The sequence below is a fragment of the Notothenia rossii genome, assembly GCF_949606895.1.
Source record: "Notothenia rossii genome assembly, chromosome: 2".
In the NCBI taxonomy this organism is placed as follows: Eukaryota; Metazoa; Chordata; class Actinopteri; order Perciformes; family Nototheniidae; genus Notothenia; species Notothenia rossii.
The window spans coordinates 5,409,817-5,424,639 of NC_136904.1; the positions used below are offsets into that span (position 1 = coordinate 5,409,817).

At 40.0% G+C, this 14,823-nt stretch overlaps 1 protein-coding gene across 4 annotated transcripts in view; it reads right to left on the bottom strand.

Annotated features, from left to right (window-relative positions):
* Positions 1-667: 667 nt before the first annotated feature.
* The window catches only part of ntrk3b (neurotrophic tyrosine kinase, receptor, type 3b), a 290,186-nt gene continuing 276,030 nt past the window's right edge, over positions 668-14,823 (bottom strand). For all 4 annotated transcript variants that reach the window (XM_079667171.1, XM_079667172.1, XM_079667173.1 and 1 more), the window contains 2 exons: positions 9,762-9,920; positions 668-3,831 (listed from right to left, as the gene is read on the bottom strand). In XM_079667171.1, the coding sequence (XP_079523297.1) occupies positions 3,646-3,831; positions 9,762-9,920 (345 nt within the window). In that variant the 3' untranslated portion in view covers positions 668-3,645. The remainder of the gene's footprint in view (positions 3,832-9,761; positions 9,921-14,823) is intronic.

Below are 14,823 nucleotides of genomic sequence, written 5' to 3' on the forward strand. Positions count from 1 at the left end.
AGATAGAAAGTAGTGCATGTTATATGTCAGGCACAGTTTATAAGTAATAGATAAATAAACTGAAGGTCCTTGAGTTAACTAAGAGGCTTTAGGGGGATTTGGATTTGTGAGGGTTCAAAAATGGCTCCAACAAGACGACCAACAATTCATGAATTTGGTCAGGGTCAAGGAATCCTTCAGAGTTATGTGTATCTTTCTATAGGTCACTCATAGTGCCTTCCTCATTCTGGACAATTGGCCTTAAAACCTACGCACACCTTCATACCAACACATTTGACCTCCATGCCAAATGACAGGCAACTAGGACTGCTAAAAGGTATAGGAATGTTAAGTGGATGGGAAATATGGGAATACTTTGCCTCAAGAAAGCATGTTTTGTCCAATATACAGACCTCAGAACAAGTCGAATAATGAAACAGCAACAGAGACTTGTGTAGACACATATTGATTGGGCTGCCCATCTTTTTCGAGGACATTTTGACATACGGAGTAGAAGCCAAGGATCGAACCGCTGACCCTGTGATTATAAGATGACCTAATCCACCTCTGGAACCACAGCCTTTGTCTAAAGACTTTTTCTATCACTTTTGAAAAGAAAGCAGGTAAAACAGATCGTACACTGAACACATGTCCTTCAGCTTTGTGAGAGATTTAGATGAATACGAGATGTAGTCAAATGTACACATCTTTATAAGACAGGACAAAATGGAAAAGGAGATCGTCTGATTGTTTGAAGACATTTTCTTAAGAGAGTCACATTAATACAAAGATCTATCATGGAATACCAGTATTTTATATACTGCAGTTGTTATACCACATTTTTATATTCTGTAACATGTGTACATGGTAATATGCCAACTTTGCTTCAAAAAGTGTTCCGTTAGTTCATCCAAGAAAAGAAAAAAGAAAAAACGTTTTAAACAATATTGAACTCACCATGAAAGGATTACAATACCCTGCGAATGCTCACGGTCCGTGTCATAACGTCTTTAAGCGTTTATCTTTACCACAAGAGAAATCACAAAAACTCAATGCTTTGGGTAACTCGTTGGATTTGATCCTGTCTTCCATTTAAAATACTCAAAATAACTGATTCATGATTTACATAGTCCCAAAGGGAGGGGAGACAACACGGTGAAAGTATAAGAATTCATATCAGGATAATAAGAAAGAGATGTGAAGAGTTTCAGTCCAAAACGCTCAATGTCCAGATACAACGTAAAGGAAAATCGTTGCCTGAGAAATCAGAATCCACTCGGTAAAAATGAACTCAAATTCAGCATTTAATTAGAAAAGAGTCATTTAAAATAATTTCATTTGGTTTAAGTTTTTGTTATTGTTTCTGTCAAGCTTTTTGGGGGTCATCTTTTTCCGTCACATTTTGGAACAAAACTCTTCAGTTCAGTTTTTACTGTATTAACAACAACAAAATGATGGAGAGGGCAATACCGTAGAGATAGCTGATCCACTTTAGTGATTATTATTTTAAATGACTGGCATACATTAACACATTGACCTGCTTCAGTGGCTTCTCTCTGGATTTAACAGAATGTCATCAAAGCATAGAAGGGGTCAAACCTCTTCTCTGCTAAACATGCAAAGGCCACGAGTTCAAGGAAGGAACATTGACTGTAAGTCAAGTACAGCTGACGGGAAAGAAACAGGATCATACAAACTGTGTGTGTATATATTTTTTTGTTTGAAACAAATGCAAGTTAACCCTCTGAGACCCACAATAGGACATTTCCGTTTTTGTATATTTGTGTTTTTGTCTACACATCCAAGAAATCAGCACAACCTCAGGTAATGTTATATGTTACTCATTAAATACTTCTATACAATATAATAGGGGATATTTGAGCATAAAATAAAAATAACTAAAAATGGAGCTTGAATCTTTAACTTATTTTATTAAAACAGAACTTCGAACCATAATATTGCAAAAAACATTCAACACAGAAAATGTCACACATTCGTTGGGATTGTGCCAGAAGTGATAAGTAGCTTCTAACTTCTTCTGTTCATGAGTTATGCTTCGAAGACGGCTTGATATCTGGGATCGTATACGGCCCAGTGGGTCTCAGAGTGTTAAGCGGCCATTTTGTTTCTTTTCTCTCTTGTGAAGTGACAGGATCCTCTTGGTATTAACCTCAAAGGTGTTTTTAATGAGATATTGGGAAATGAGCTCACCTGTCTTCTTGCCAACAGGTGAACGAGAAGATTGATACCACTCTTGTGTCTGTAAGGTAAATTAAGGGCTACCTGGTTAGCTTAGCCGAGCATAAGATTAGCTTAGCTTAGCATCAGGTAATGATACGAGGACGACGTAACGCAGAAATGATGAAATAACATTTACAGGTAGGTGCTTTTTGTTACCTATGGATAAAGACAGGCATGCTAATTCTTAGCTAACTCCCCTTTTTCAGTCTTGATGCTAAGCTAACATCTCTTGAGCTAAATCTTGATCACACTGAAACAATAGTGGTATTGATCTTATCAAATTCTCAGCAAGAAGGGAAATAACTTTTCATTCATTTTCAATTACAAAAAGTGTTTTCTTAAGCGTGGAGAAGCAGTTTCACACCAAAACGCCTAAAAGTGACAGGACAGTTTCTCAAAGCGTGTGAATGTATTTGAAGGATGTGGTGTAGGATTTTACTTTTCAACACATTATTCTTTCCATAAAAAGCATATGAAGTGGGAAGTGATCAAGAGGCTTCATCACCTCTTTGGAAAAGTGTCGTGTCGATGGCTCAGAGTCTCTGTGATTCACAGTCAGCTGATTTTTCAAACTGCCCTTCAGCTTCACCACAAAAGACAACTTACCAGCACCAACACAGGTATATCCCAAGAGAAATCACCTCTAGTTTAGGATGAAAACAAATACCATAGCTTTATACTTTAGCCACCCAGATCACAGTCAGAAAAATAACCAAAATAACACCCGAAAAAAATAAGTTAACATAATTTTGACACATATAATTTTACAATATGTACATTATTTTTAAATTAAAATAGATTTGTCGGTTGTCTGATTGGGTAGGTCCTCTAAAGAGCGCTCCTTTTTGATTTTTTTCAACCATCCAGTGTTATTCCACATACGAAGAGTTCCCATTGAAACGTCAAAGCCAGCCAATCAGAGTGCAAGTAAGGCTGCCATCGTCCAATCGCCCAATAGTTTGTCGGTGACGTCTTGGGACAGGGCCGAGCCCTTAATGCAACACTATCGGCAGACACTTCAAGCCTGACAAAAAGAAATAAATATAAAATATATGTAATATTTCTATATATATTCATAAAACCAAACCCAGGATAGATTTTAATTCTGATGTGTGTCCTCTCCATAATATAATCAAACAGTGGCCTTGTTCCTATTGCCAGTCCACTTGACTCCCATCTCCATTTTTGTGTATTTTTGCAGTTTTTCGGGGGAAAAAAGAAAAAAGAAGTCTTCTTCGAACCTGTACATCTTATACGGAAGTAAACAAAATGTAAAAGTGCGTGTTTTTTGAATATGTTTTATCCACTATATCCAAAAGTGTTGCAGGCACTTAAGTCCTTCCCAAACATTGTAGGTGTTGTTCGACAGTGGAGTAGGTTGGTTTGGTTATTCCTGGATTCGTGTGAGTCGTTCTCGGGCCGATGCTAGCCCAGGATGTCCAGGTACACCGGCGTGGCTTTCCCCATGGCGAACAGGACCTTCTGAATGTCCTTAACGTTCAGTCGCTGCTGCGGTTCCCTCTGCCAGCAGCCCAGCATGATGTCGTAAACCTCCTTGGGACAAATCCGTGGCCGATCCAGCACCCGACCCTGGGTTATGCACTCAATAACCTGCAGAGGAGACAGGGCGGTGGAGTGAGACAAAACATTTTCACTGACTGATTGCTTCGGTTCGGTCATAATGAGAAACGGCCGACACTGAGCAGACTGTCCTTTGAGGTTTGAACTAATGAAACTGAGATGAAAGAATCAACAGTATGCATTCATTCCTAAATGTGTCCAATATTAAAGGGGAACCAAGATCTTTGAGCCACAACACGAAACAACACCAGACTGAATATGTGCGGGGGTGGATGTTGGAGGTGTTGATAACATCGGGATTGATCATCTCTCTGTTGGACTTGTGCTCTAATTAGCCGGATGACTCACTCAGCTGTGACAATTTGACTTTATTTTTGTATCAATTTCAAGCCGCTGGAGCCTAATAGAATAGATAGGGATCTATTTGTGTGGAATGAATGCGCCGCACTGACAAACTGCACTACTTTCTAGTTGTTTTTTAGTTCAAGCATTGTCACCACATTCACTTGTGTACTGAAGCCAGCTCAAACATTAGGTTTGTTTACTTAGGTTATTAGGCGTAGTATAATCACAAACAGAGGTAAATAGGAACAATGGAAAATCTCCCGTAAGACATATCGTGGTGTCATGCTATTTCACGCTCTTACATCTTCTGTCTGAAGCCTAATTATCTGGAAAGAATGTACAACACACCTAATCTGAGCTTAAATAAACATCATTTACGTGAGGTTAATACTCAAGAGGGTCAGCAACATCTGAAACAACAACCAAGAGGGAAAACCCGTTTGTATTGTTCCACCTGTTGCGTCTCGTCTTGTCACCGACAGACAGCCTTGAGACCCAGACCGAGGGGATGGAGCATCACTTCCTGCAGAGACATATGGAGCCTCTTTGCACAATTCCCCAGAACACAATCACAAGTAGTAAAGGCTGCAGTGGTCATGGCAACAGCCTCCGCCGAAACAGATGTGAGGTAATTATCCTTGGAATAAACATGAACGTGTACTTTTATATGCAACAACATTCTGGTAACCAAGAAAGACTCCTTTTAAGTTGTTAACATCGCTGATGAAACTTAATTCCACTAATTCTATGTTTACGTGCACACTCGTTTAACCATTCAAAACACAGGCTGGGTCGTGTCTAACAGACAGAGACTCAAACAAGCAAGAGGCAGAGACTTAACGAGACTCATATTCTGAATGCATCGTATACCAAGAATGCTCATGAAACAACATAGGCATATATCATGAGTCTTAACAGGAAACACTATGTGAATAATGTTCTTAGGTATTCAACCTTTGACACAGTTCATAAGCTTCTCCTTTCACTGTCTCTTTTCCCATGGCATAGTTCTACGGCGTTGGGTATTGCTGCTATCTCTCGTAAAGGAGGGGCCGCTTGGGCGCATTGTTGTTGCCAGCTTATGACCGAGCACAAGCCGCCATGAGATGGTTTATAGTTCAGGGACATCTAGAGGCCCTTCTTTGATCTGGAACGGAGGTTCCCTGGCGCACATTCTTTTCTATGGACGACAGCTCTAGTTAGATTCAGGGTCCATATTTGTTTAGTCTCGCTGATAAAGAATGTTGATCTAGTTAAAACCTCGAACTACAGAAGAGAATCTTCCAATTCAGAATTGATTTGGCACCTCAACCTGAGTCAACTCGTGGCTCGTGACATGTCGTGTGAGTTCTCCGGACAAAGCTCCAAATAAACCGTCAGTGTTTGCCATCAAAGCTCCGGCTCTCCTCGTGTCTCTCTGAGTCCTGACTCCATCAAAGCTCCGGCTCTCCTCGTGTCTCTCTGAGTCCTGACTCCATCAAAGCTCCGGCTCTCCTCGTGTCTCTCTGAGTCCTGACTCCATCAAAGCTCCGGCTCTCCTCGTGTCTCTCTGAGTCCTGACTCCATCAAAGCTCCGGCTCTCCTCGTGTCTCTCTGAGTCCTGACTCTCCATTGCTACAAAAGTTTCCCTCACAACAACATAATTCATGATGTGGTTAATTTACAAGCTTTGCTTATGTTTATTAGTCCAGTATGTTTATAACTGGTTAGAAAGGTACCCCACGTTCCAGTTGTTATTTGAAAGTATAGTTTGCATATGATTATTATTTTATTATTGCATATTGTGTTGTTTTAACATTCTATTGTTGTTCAGAAGCAGTATTCACTTTTACATGTAATTGCTTGTTTTCCGCCTGAAAGTGTGCAAGTGAAAAAAGAGTAGAAGAAGAACGTTTCTTCATCGGTTGTTTTGATACAGTGACAGAGCTGTTTTCATTAATAAAGTGGCTACGAGTGAGAAAAGATAAGTGATGTCTGCTTGAGTCTTTAAGTGCAACAACTACAGTGAGAATAACTACTCATTCTGTAAGTGTAAAACATGGCCAGTATCATATTCAGAATATTCTCAAATTGGGAATAATAGTTACAAAGCAACTTATCCAACTAGCACAATGTCCGAAGGCTGGCTAGCTGTCTTGCTAACTCCACAGTGCTTTAATACTACACTGATGAAAGAAATAGTCCAAACTGACTGTTAGTGATGAGGCTAACAGCCCGTCATCTTAACCTCTATGGGAAGGACAAGCTGCCTAGCTAAGTGAGAACCAACAACAACATATTTGGTGCAGTCCAATTAGCACTGCAAAAGTTCATTGTCCATTCTACTCTTATCCTGTTTCTATGCTTTACACCAGGGGTGTCCAAACTACGGCCCGTGGCCCATTTTGAAACGGCCCTCAGCTAATTCAAAAAGTATAATTGCATATGGCCCACAAATGAAACTTGTGCTTGTCATATATTGTACTTCTAAAATACATATGTACAAATAAATGACACATGTGTTAATAAGCCCACTTTTCAAATAAATGTCGTCAATTAAAGTTGGAAACATTTTCAAACAAATCATAGTTTAAAACAAAAAAGAAGCCCAATAACTGAATTACATAACAAGCTTGAATTCCACCCTTCATCTTTCCTCTTTTTATAACCTGAGCTTCTGGGTTATGCGATGAGCTCTATGAAGAGCTGTGATGGAGGCTGTTGTGTTTCTTAAAGCATTTTCAAGTATCAAGCTGAATTTACCTACATTCGATTGATTTTGCTAACTTATAACTGAACTGATGAGGCAATAAACCTCACCTCTAGTGAGTGGCCCATTCCTTCGTATATGTTCGATGTGGCCCTCAGTACTGCTATACACAGTAGTGTTTGGCTTTGGACACGGCAGTGGCTTGTAACAGAAGAGGGGGCAGTGAAACCAAAGAGTATATTACGTCCCCCTATAGCTCTATGCTCCCTGGTGGGATCATATTGCTCGTGATAAATGCAGCACGACTCCAGTTAACAAGCAACTCTGCACAGATAAGCAGCGGGAGCCTCAGCTGCAGGGAGAGCCAGGCAGGACGCCGCTGCTGAATATAAAAGCTCGGAGACTAGTTCATCCTCGACCTCTGCGACTGCAGCGCTGGTGTTTAAGCAAAAATGTTGACATAGAGTATTTGTTCAATTTGGTATCATCGAGTGTAGCGTCAGAGCTGTTACATTCAGGCTGTTTCTCAATATCTGATTCTGTATCAGTTTGTTTCAGTTATTTATTGAACCTAGGTCATGTTTACCCGCGGTGAAATATATAAAAATATGTTTATTATGGCTGCACTATTCATTCAAATGTGATTCATTTAAAACTCATTCCCCCTCAGACAGAGCTCTGCAGCAGAAAACACTTCCAGACACCGGCCCTTTGTTTTGCTCGTATTTTGGACATTAAATAAAAAGTAGCACTTAAGACTTTAACTAATGCACCATCGATAACAATGGTCCTGTTATGTCAGCACTTCTTTTTTTTGAGTTTGAATCTTTATGGTTTTTTGCACTTAGTGTAAGAGCTAGATATTTGAAGTGTAACGTAATGTAGTGACATATTTGTTATCTTTGGAAACTTTGCAATCTCCTTTAGAATTTGAAACACACTTTTGTTGGTTTTAAAAAAGACCTAAATGGCTGATGACTTCAAAACAAGTTCACTTTACCCTTAAATGCATTTCATTTTAACAAGTTATTTCCTTTGTAATGTGTCTTTGTTTATTATATTAAACTATTTGAAACCGATGTTAGAAATACAGGTTTTGTGACCTTTTAGTTGGATTAGATTGAGTGTATTTGATTAGTGTTTGGTGTTTTTAGCTAGAAAATGTTTCTACGTGAAGTCTCTCTAATTCTTTAGATTTGTTAAATATATGTTAAATACTTTCTGTATAGTGGCTGAATCCCTATTGTCGAGCATCAGAGAGCTTATTGGGGTGTCCAATTTCACACATCTCCATTCTGTTTTACGATTGGACTTATATTTCTAAATGTTTGTAGATACAATTAGTTGCTTTGGCTATTTGGCAGCCTGGACGTTTGTACCGCTTTACAGAAAAGCAGTGAAGCCCATAGTGGAGGGTGAGGCGTGTGTGAAACAGTTAACCAACAGCACCCATGAGTTCATTCATCCTCGTCATCTATACCCATTCCTAATTGTTTCTGTAATGTATTATAGCGTAATGTGTTGGACACATCTGAATAAGTGAATAATAAGTATTCCAATCTAACAGCACCTGAAGTTACAACAGGAACTGGTTGTTCACTCTTTTGGCTATGACACACTGTAATGCAGAGCTCTTCTCATTACATCCTGAAGAAGGTTTTCGGCAATGTAGTTTAATCAGCTGAGTGTTTCATTTACAGTGTCTCAAAAATCTTTCAGCTGGAGAAGCACAGGAATATGGTAATACCGATTTGTGTCAAGCCCAATAACTTATTGATGTTTAAACTGGAATACTTATGAGTGCAATGCATGCCAGGTTATTATTTTAGGTCAATTACATTTTCTCAATATGCCCGCTTTACGAGAGTAAACCTAATTAAATTGTATTGATTCTAAGCAGAGCCTCCAATGAAAAAACAAACTCATCATGGGTGTTATGTAATGTGGCATCTTGTCTGGTGGCAAGGCGGCATTCATTCATCACCTCGTTGGGCCAGCGCCGGTCTCAGAGAAAGAAAAGGCACACGAGGCAGTAGATTAAGATGGAAAATGGCGGTGTTCATTTACATCCAATGGAGTGGTGCAGAAATGAGTCTTTAACCCATAGATGAGTCAGCATTTTACCACTTCCTGTCCCCTTGCCTGGAAGACAATGTTTTTTTGAATGCCTTTTTGGTTATAAGCCTGACATAAGGTCTGTGGTTTTAATATATAAGGATGGATTGGAAGTTACTTACAACATTTTGAATAGCGGAACAATTTAGCTAGAAGAAGGTCAAACTCAGAGTTGATTGAAAAGTCCCACCTTTAACGAGCTGAAGAGATGTTCACGTCTAAAACCAACCCTTCCCTCGTAGACATCAAATATGTCAGTAAATACCACACAGGAGGATATCTCGGGCTTTTATGTGTCCTAAGAATGACAGCTGCTAACAAGTGTCTAAATGAGACAACTTAACGTCATCACGTCGAAAAATGTTCCGCTTTTAGCTTAGCGTTGGTGAAGTCATGAGAGCATGTCATATAACCTGACGTTACCTTTTACTTCTTCAGATTGCATTTACGCTTTCACCTTTATATGAGTGGTGTTCTTACGTGATTATCCTGCTGAGTTAAGTACCATAAACGGGACTTGTCAAAGATCTTATTTCCTGCATTATTTCAATATTCAATGTAAAACTCATTGGCTTTTTGATAAGGGAACCAGCGGGAGGCTAAGTTCAGTGTTGGCCTACAGTACATCATCACTGCACCATTATATTAGATCCCTACTTTAAAAACAACTTAATTCATGTATTTGTTTGTGATTTGAAACAAAATGTGTTACCATTGGATCACTTGGAGGCGTAACTTTCGATGTGTGCTTGATGGCGTACAATCCAAAACAGGTATATTATATGGTACTGTATCTAAATGCTTCTTTTACCTCGTTGTTGCCCAGCTGAAACCAAGGCTGCTTCCCATAGGTGAAGATCTCCCACAAGATGACTCCAAAGCTCCAGACGTCGCTTTCCGTGGAGAATTTCCTGTACATGATGCTCTCTGGGGGCATCCAGCGGATAGGTAGCATGGTGTGTCCTCCGACCTGAGGAGAGGCAAACACAGGGGATCCTTACTGCATATGAAATGTTGTGGCTAAAGCACAGATTAGAAAATCCAGTCATCAACACCACTCCCAGGCGTCGGGGGATTAACTGTCCTCGCATGTAACCGATCACTGGCTTAACATCTCATGAATGTGTGAAGTGCAGCTGTGTGTTGACACAACATAGGAAAATGCTGACTTATCTGCCACCTGCTCTGAATGTATTGAAACGCAGGAGGTGCAATTCTATAGGTTATTGTGTTAAAACCACCTCTTTGTTCTTGATGAAAAATAGCAATCTGTTCTGTGCAGAAGCATTGAATGCCGGATCAGAGTCTCAAACAGTGGAATTAAATGTGGTCCAATCAGTATTTTGAAATGAATCCAGTGTTAAGGAAACTGCTGAATGGACGCTCATAGTTAAGATGTGGATGCTAACGTGTTTGAACTCCACATAAGGATATGTAAACCTCATGCATTAATAAGTAAGGTACCAACAGAGATGGGGAAATATCGGCTGTTATGTCTCCAAACCAGCAACACATGAAATGAAGTCTGCATGCTGTAAATCCTCTAAGGCTGGATATTAATCGATCGAACAATCATTCATTAATCATCCTTGCTCTCAGCTTCCATTAGCAGGCATTTTTTAAAAATCTATTTTCCATTCATGTCGGTGACGGGGTTTTAATGAGCTGGACAAGACTGATGTGGGAATAAGCGGGAAGTTCAGAATCCTTGGGCTTTATTATTTGATGATTGTGGAGCTCAGGCGTCAGAGAACACATTGACTGATTTCACTTTTGCTGGAGCTACTGTTGTAACAGCATGCTGAACTACTGCTGTGACTTCTTCAATCCTAAGGGCAACTTCAGAAATCAGGCATGCTGGCGCTTTGGGAAAGTACATCAATAATTTGTTGGCAGCTATTGTGTAATTCTGCTCAGATATGGGTTTCAAAACAACCAAGAATGATTGTATCTCCTATGACCAAAACTCTTCTAAGGTGGGACTTTTCAATCAACTCTGAGTTTGACCTTCTTCGAGCAAAATTGTTCCGCTATTCAAAATGTTGTAATTAACTTCCAATCCATACTTATATATTATAGTGGTTTGTGCATTAATCACCTGAAAAAGATACTATTGAAAGCTTCCTCTCTAAGAAAGAAAGATATCAATTATATTTATGATCAAATGTTTGATAACAAGCCTAAAATCAAGAGTATTACATCTTGAGAAGGACGATTTCAAGTCCTGTCTTAATGATAAGAAGAACAGGAACAGGATTTCTCACAGACTATAGCTTTCCACCATTTGTCAATATAAATAGGATCTTGTGCTTTTCCATGTGTTGTAAATTACAGTCCAACCAACCAACCAACCATCCATCCAACCGACCAACCAACCAACCAACCGACCGACCAACCAACCAACCATCCAAACAACCAACCGACCAACCATCCATCCAAATAACAACCAACCAACCAACCATCCAAACAACCAACCGACCAACCATCCATCCAAATAACAACCAACCAACCGACCATCCAACCAACCAACCGACCGACCGACCGACCGACCAACCGACCAACCAACCAACCGACCATCCAACCAACCAACCAACCGACCATCCAACCAACCAACCGACCGACCGACCGACCAACCAACCAACCAACCATCCAACCAACCAACCAACCGACCATCCATCCAACCGACCGACCATCCAACTAACGAACAAACCAACTAAACAACCAATCAACCAACCCTCCATCCCTCCATCTAACCAACCAAACATCCATCCATCATACCAACCAACCAACCAACCAACCAACCAACCAACCAACCAACCACCAAACAATTGAAAATGCAGAATATTTAAAATAAAATACAGAATTACTTTAAAAAAATGAAATGGAAGTAATGAGAACTGAATAATACAAAATCATACAAAAGTACAAAACAGAACCCTTAATTTATGATAATAATTTGAGCAAACACTTATTATGCAACCCAAATAGTCCTTCCTGATAATACATATACATTATAAATGTTAGCATTTAAGTGTCAATGTTGTGTAATAATACAAATACATTGCAGTACAGGAACTACTTATTGTATGGAATCAGCCCCATCACTTCTTCCCTTGTTGTTTGATATCCTATTATCTCACCATTTTAGTCAAGATGGATTGTTGATGGAGGTTATAATCTCTAAATCTAAGTGTGGAAGTGTACCCTATCAGACACGCATCTATCATCCATCACAACCACTCATCCATTCATGAACTCACTAATCCATATATCCAATCATACATCCATGCAGCCATTCCTGCCTCCGAGCTGAATATATTCTGAGCTCAAAGACAAACACAATCTAACACACAGTCAAACACATCATAGACTCATCATTAGGACAACCTCTCGCTGCCTCACATGGCTCCTACGCTCTCTACCTCTGGCTTACAGCAAAATCACATTCATTTAATTATAATAGGCTCTTCTCCCAACTCCATTTACCAGCTCCAACATCTGTGTGCCTTCAGCTGTGAGCATTGTGTGGCATTTTAGGGATCGAGAGAAAGGAAACAATCATCTCAATTCTTGCTAATTACCTCCTGGTTCTGTAGCGCGCTCATTGCACATTTCCTTTGAAAGTCAAACACAATCTCTGCGTGTCAGCTCCACGCAGCACATGACTCTTCCGGATGTTTTAAAGAAACATAGATTTGTCATTCTGCCAAAAGGTTGCTTCTTCCTGCACGTGTATACAGAACGTCCTCTAGTTTGTACACTTCATCAAATTTTGTTGCTGAGTACGTCTCTTCTGTTTGTTTTGCCTTTACTTGTCCTACATGTATAACCTTCTTGAAAGTCCTGCCTTGGTTTGCACCAGTTGCTTCTGCATCAATTGCTTAGTTTATGTTTTAGTCATTTCTGAGCTCTCAGTAACTAAAAGTAATAGAACTGAGACAACTCTTATGAAAGTATTAAAGGACATCTATTTAAAACCAACAATGGGAAGTCATCTTAATACTGCTGTGTATACGTGCTGGGTTTGATACAGTTGACTATAACATATTACTGGGTTGGATTTTCTGTTGGTCCTCAAATAAAAAAGAAACAACCATGGCAAGAGGAGTACCCCGAGTGTCCCTTTTTGGTCATACTCTATTCAACATGTATACCCTTCCACCAGCTCACATCTTGAAGATAAACATCATCCTATAATCCCCTCTGCTGCAGCCCTGATCCAAAAGTGCTGATTCTGTGTCTGTAGCTTTAAATGCTAATGAGCTGCTGCTGGCCACGCCCCCTCTGAGAGATGACACAATGGTGCTCGAGGAGGAGATTCAGGTGATAAGCTGGGGGGAGGGGGGGGTTGTTATTGGCTAATGGTTACACAAGCCAAAACACATTTGTGACATCACAAATCGGCCAGATCAGATCAGCTGAGTTCAGACTTTGTTAAAGTTTGTATATAGATGGATCAGGACAAAAAGAGAGGGGTCTTTGTTCCTGAAACTTTCAGAGTCTTTTTACACAGAGGGGAACAATTTATGTGTGACGGACATGAAACATATGTTTTGTATAATGGGGGACTTTTAAAGTCCAGAGAGAGTTTCTTACTTTTCAGCTCATTCCTGCTTCCCATTGATAAATGTGAACTCGCCTAAGAGCCGCCCGATACAACCTCAGTTTTCTACTCATGGCGTTAAGTGCTCTACTCAACTGTAGCTCATTGTATCTCAGGGTTGAAATGTGAAGAGAGAACACTGTTGTTTTGTTTTCCCAAAGTCAGCTTCACTAAAACTTGCCCAAGGGCATGTGAAGTGTTAGCAGAGTCTCAAAGAGTGAAACATGCTTTACCTCCTAATCATCCCTCCCTGCCAGCTCACTCTCAGACTAAACTAGTATGATCCTCCACCACCTTCAAAGCTGGTGGGTTTTTTCTTCAGTGCTAGAACAGATAAAACAGTAATTACAGTAAACATAAATTCAAGAGTTGTTCTGGTAAGGTGCCCTTCTTTTAGGTCTAGAACACACACAGTATTTATGGACCGTTAAAGAGTGCATTTTGTGATGGTGAGGATGGTTTGCAGTAGCTTCCCCTTTCCTGTCATCATCATCCTGCAGCCTCAGCACGGCAGTCTCAAAGAATTTATGTTTGCACATGGCTGATCGCACTTGAGCCCGGACGTCCTCCACAACACAGGGACCCTCTAAAGACTCATGGTGAAGTAATGGTCAAGCACTCGGTGCAATCCTTGTCGTTTTACCCAGTCCGGAAGCCATCGATGGAGAAGTATCTATCAGATATATCCCCGTGAAGCCATGTTTCCGTAAAGCACATTGAACTACACTCGAGATATTCCGTCAGACTCCTGGCTAACGCCGTTAGCTCGTACATTTTATTAGCCAGTGATCTTATGTTCCCCATGATGAGAGGAGGGAGACATGGCTTATATTTCATTTTATCCTTAAATCTGGAACCAGCTAACCTCCTTTTTGTCTTTTCGGTATGCTGCATCCTCTGTGTTGTTGTGTCTGTGCTGTCCAGATTTCAGTGGGGATAGCTGTTATTCCAAACACCATGCTAGCCAGCTTTAGCTCAACTAGCTTCTCCCTGGTGTAAGTAAGGCGGTTGCGAAACAACAGTGGCGAATTAACGACGGGAAAAAAAAAACATCTCTCTACAAGAACGTTTAGAGATTGACCATCTCACAGGGTCCTAAGAGAAGTTTGTAATAGAAAAATACCAAGTAAGAAATATATTTACACAAAAAGTCTCTGTTTTCAGATTTGTTTCTGAGATCCGATAATAAAAGCAAAAATTCGGAGAACTTTTTTCGAAAAACAGAAATAAAAAGTTAAAATTGTGTAAAAAAAGTTCAGAATTCCAAGAA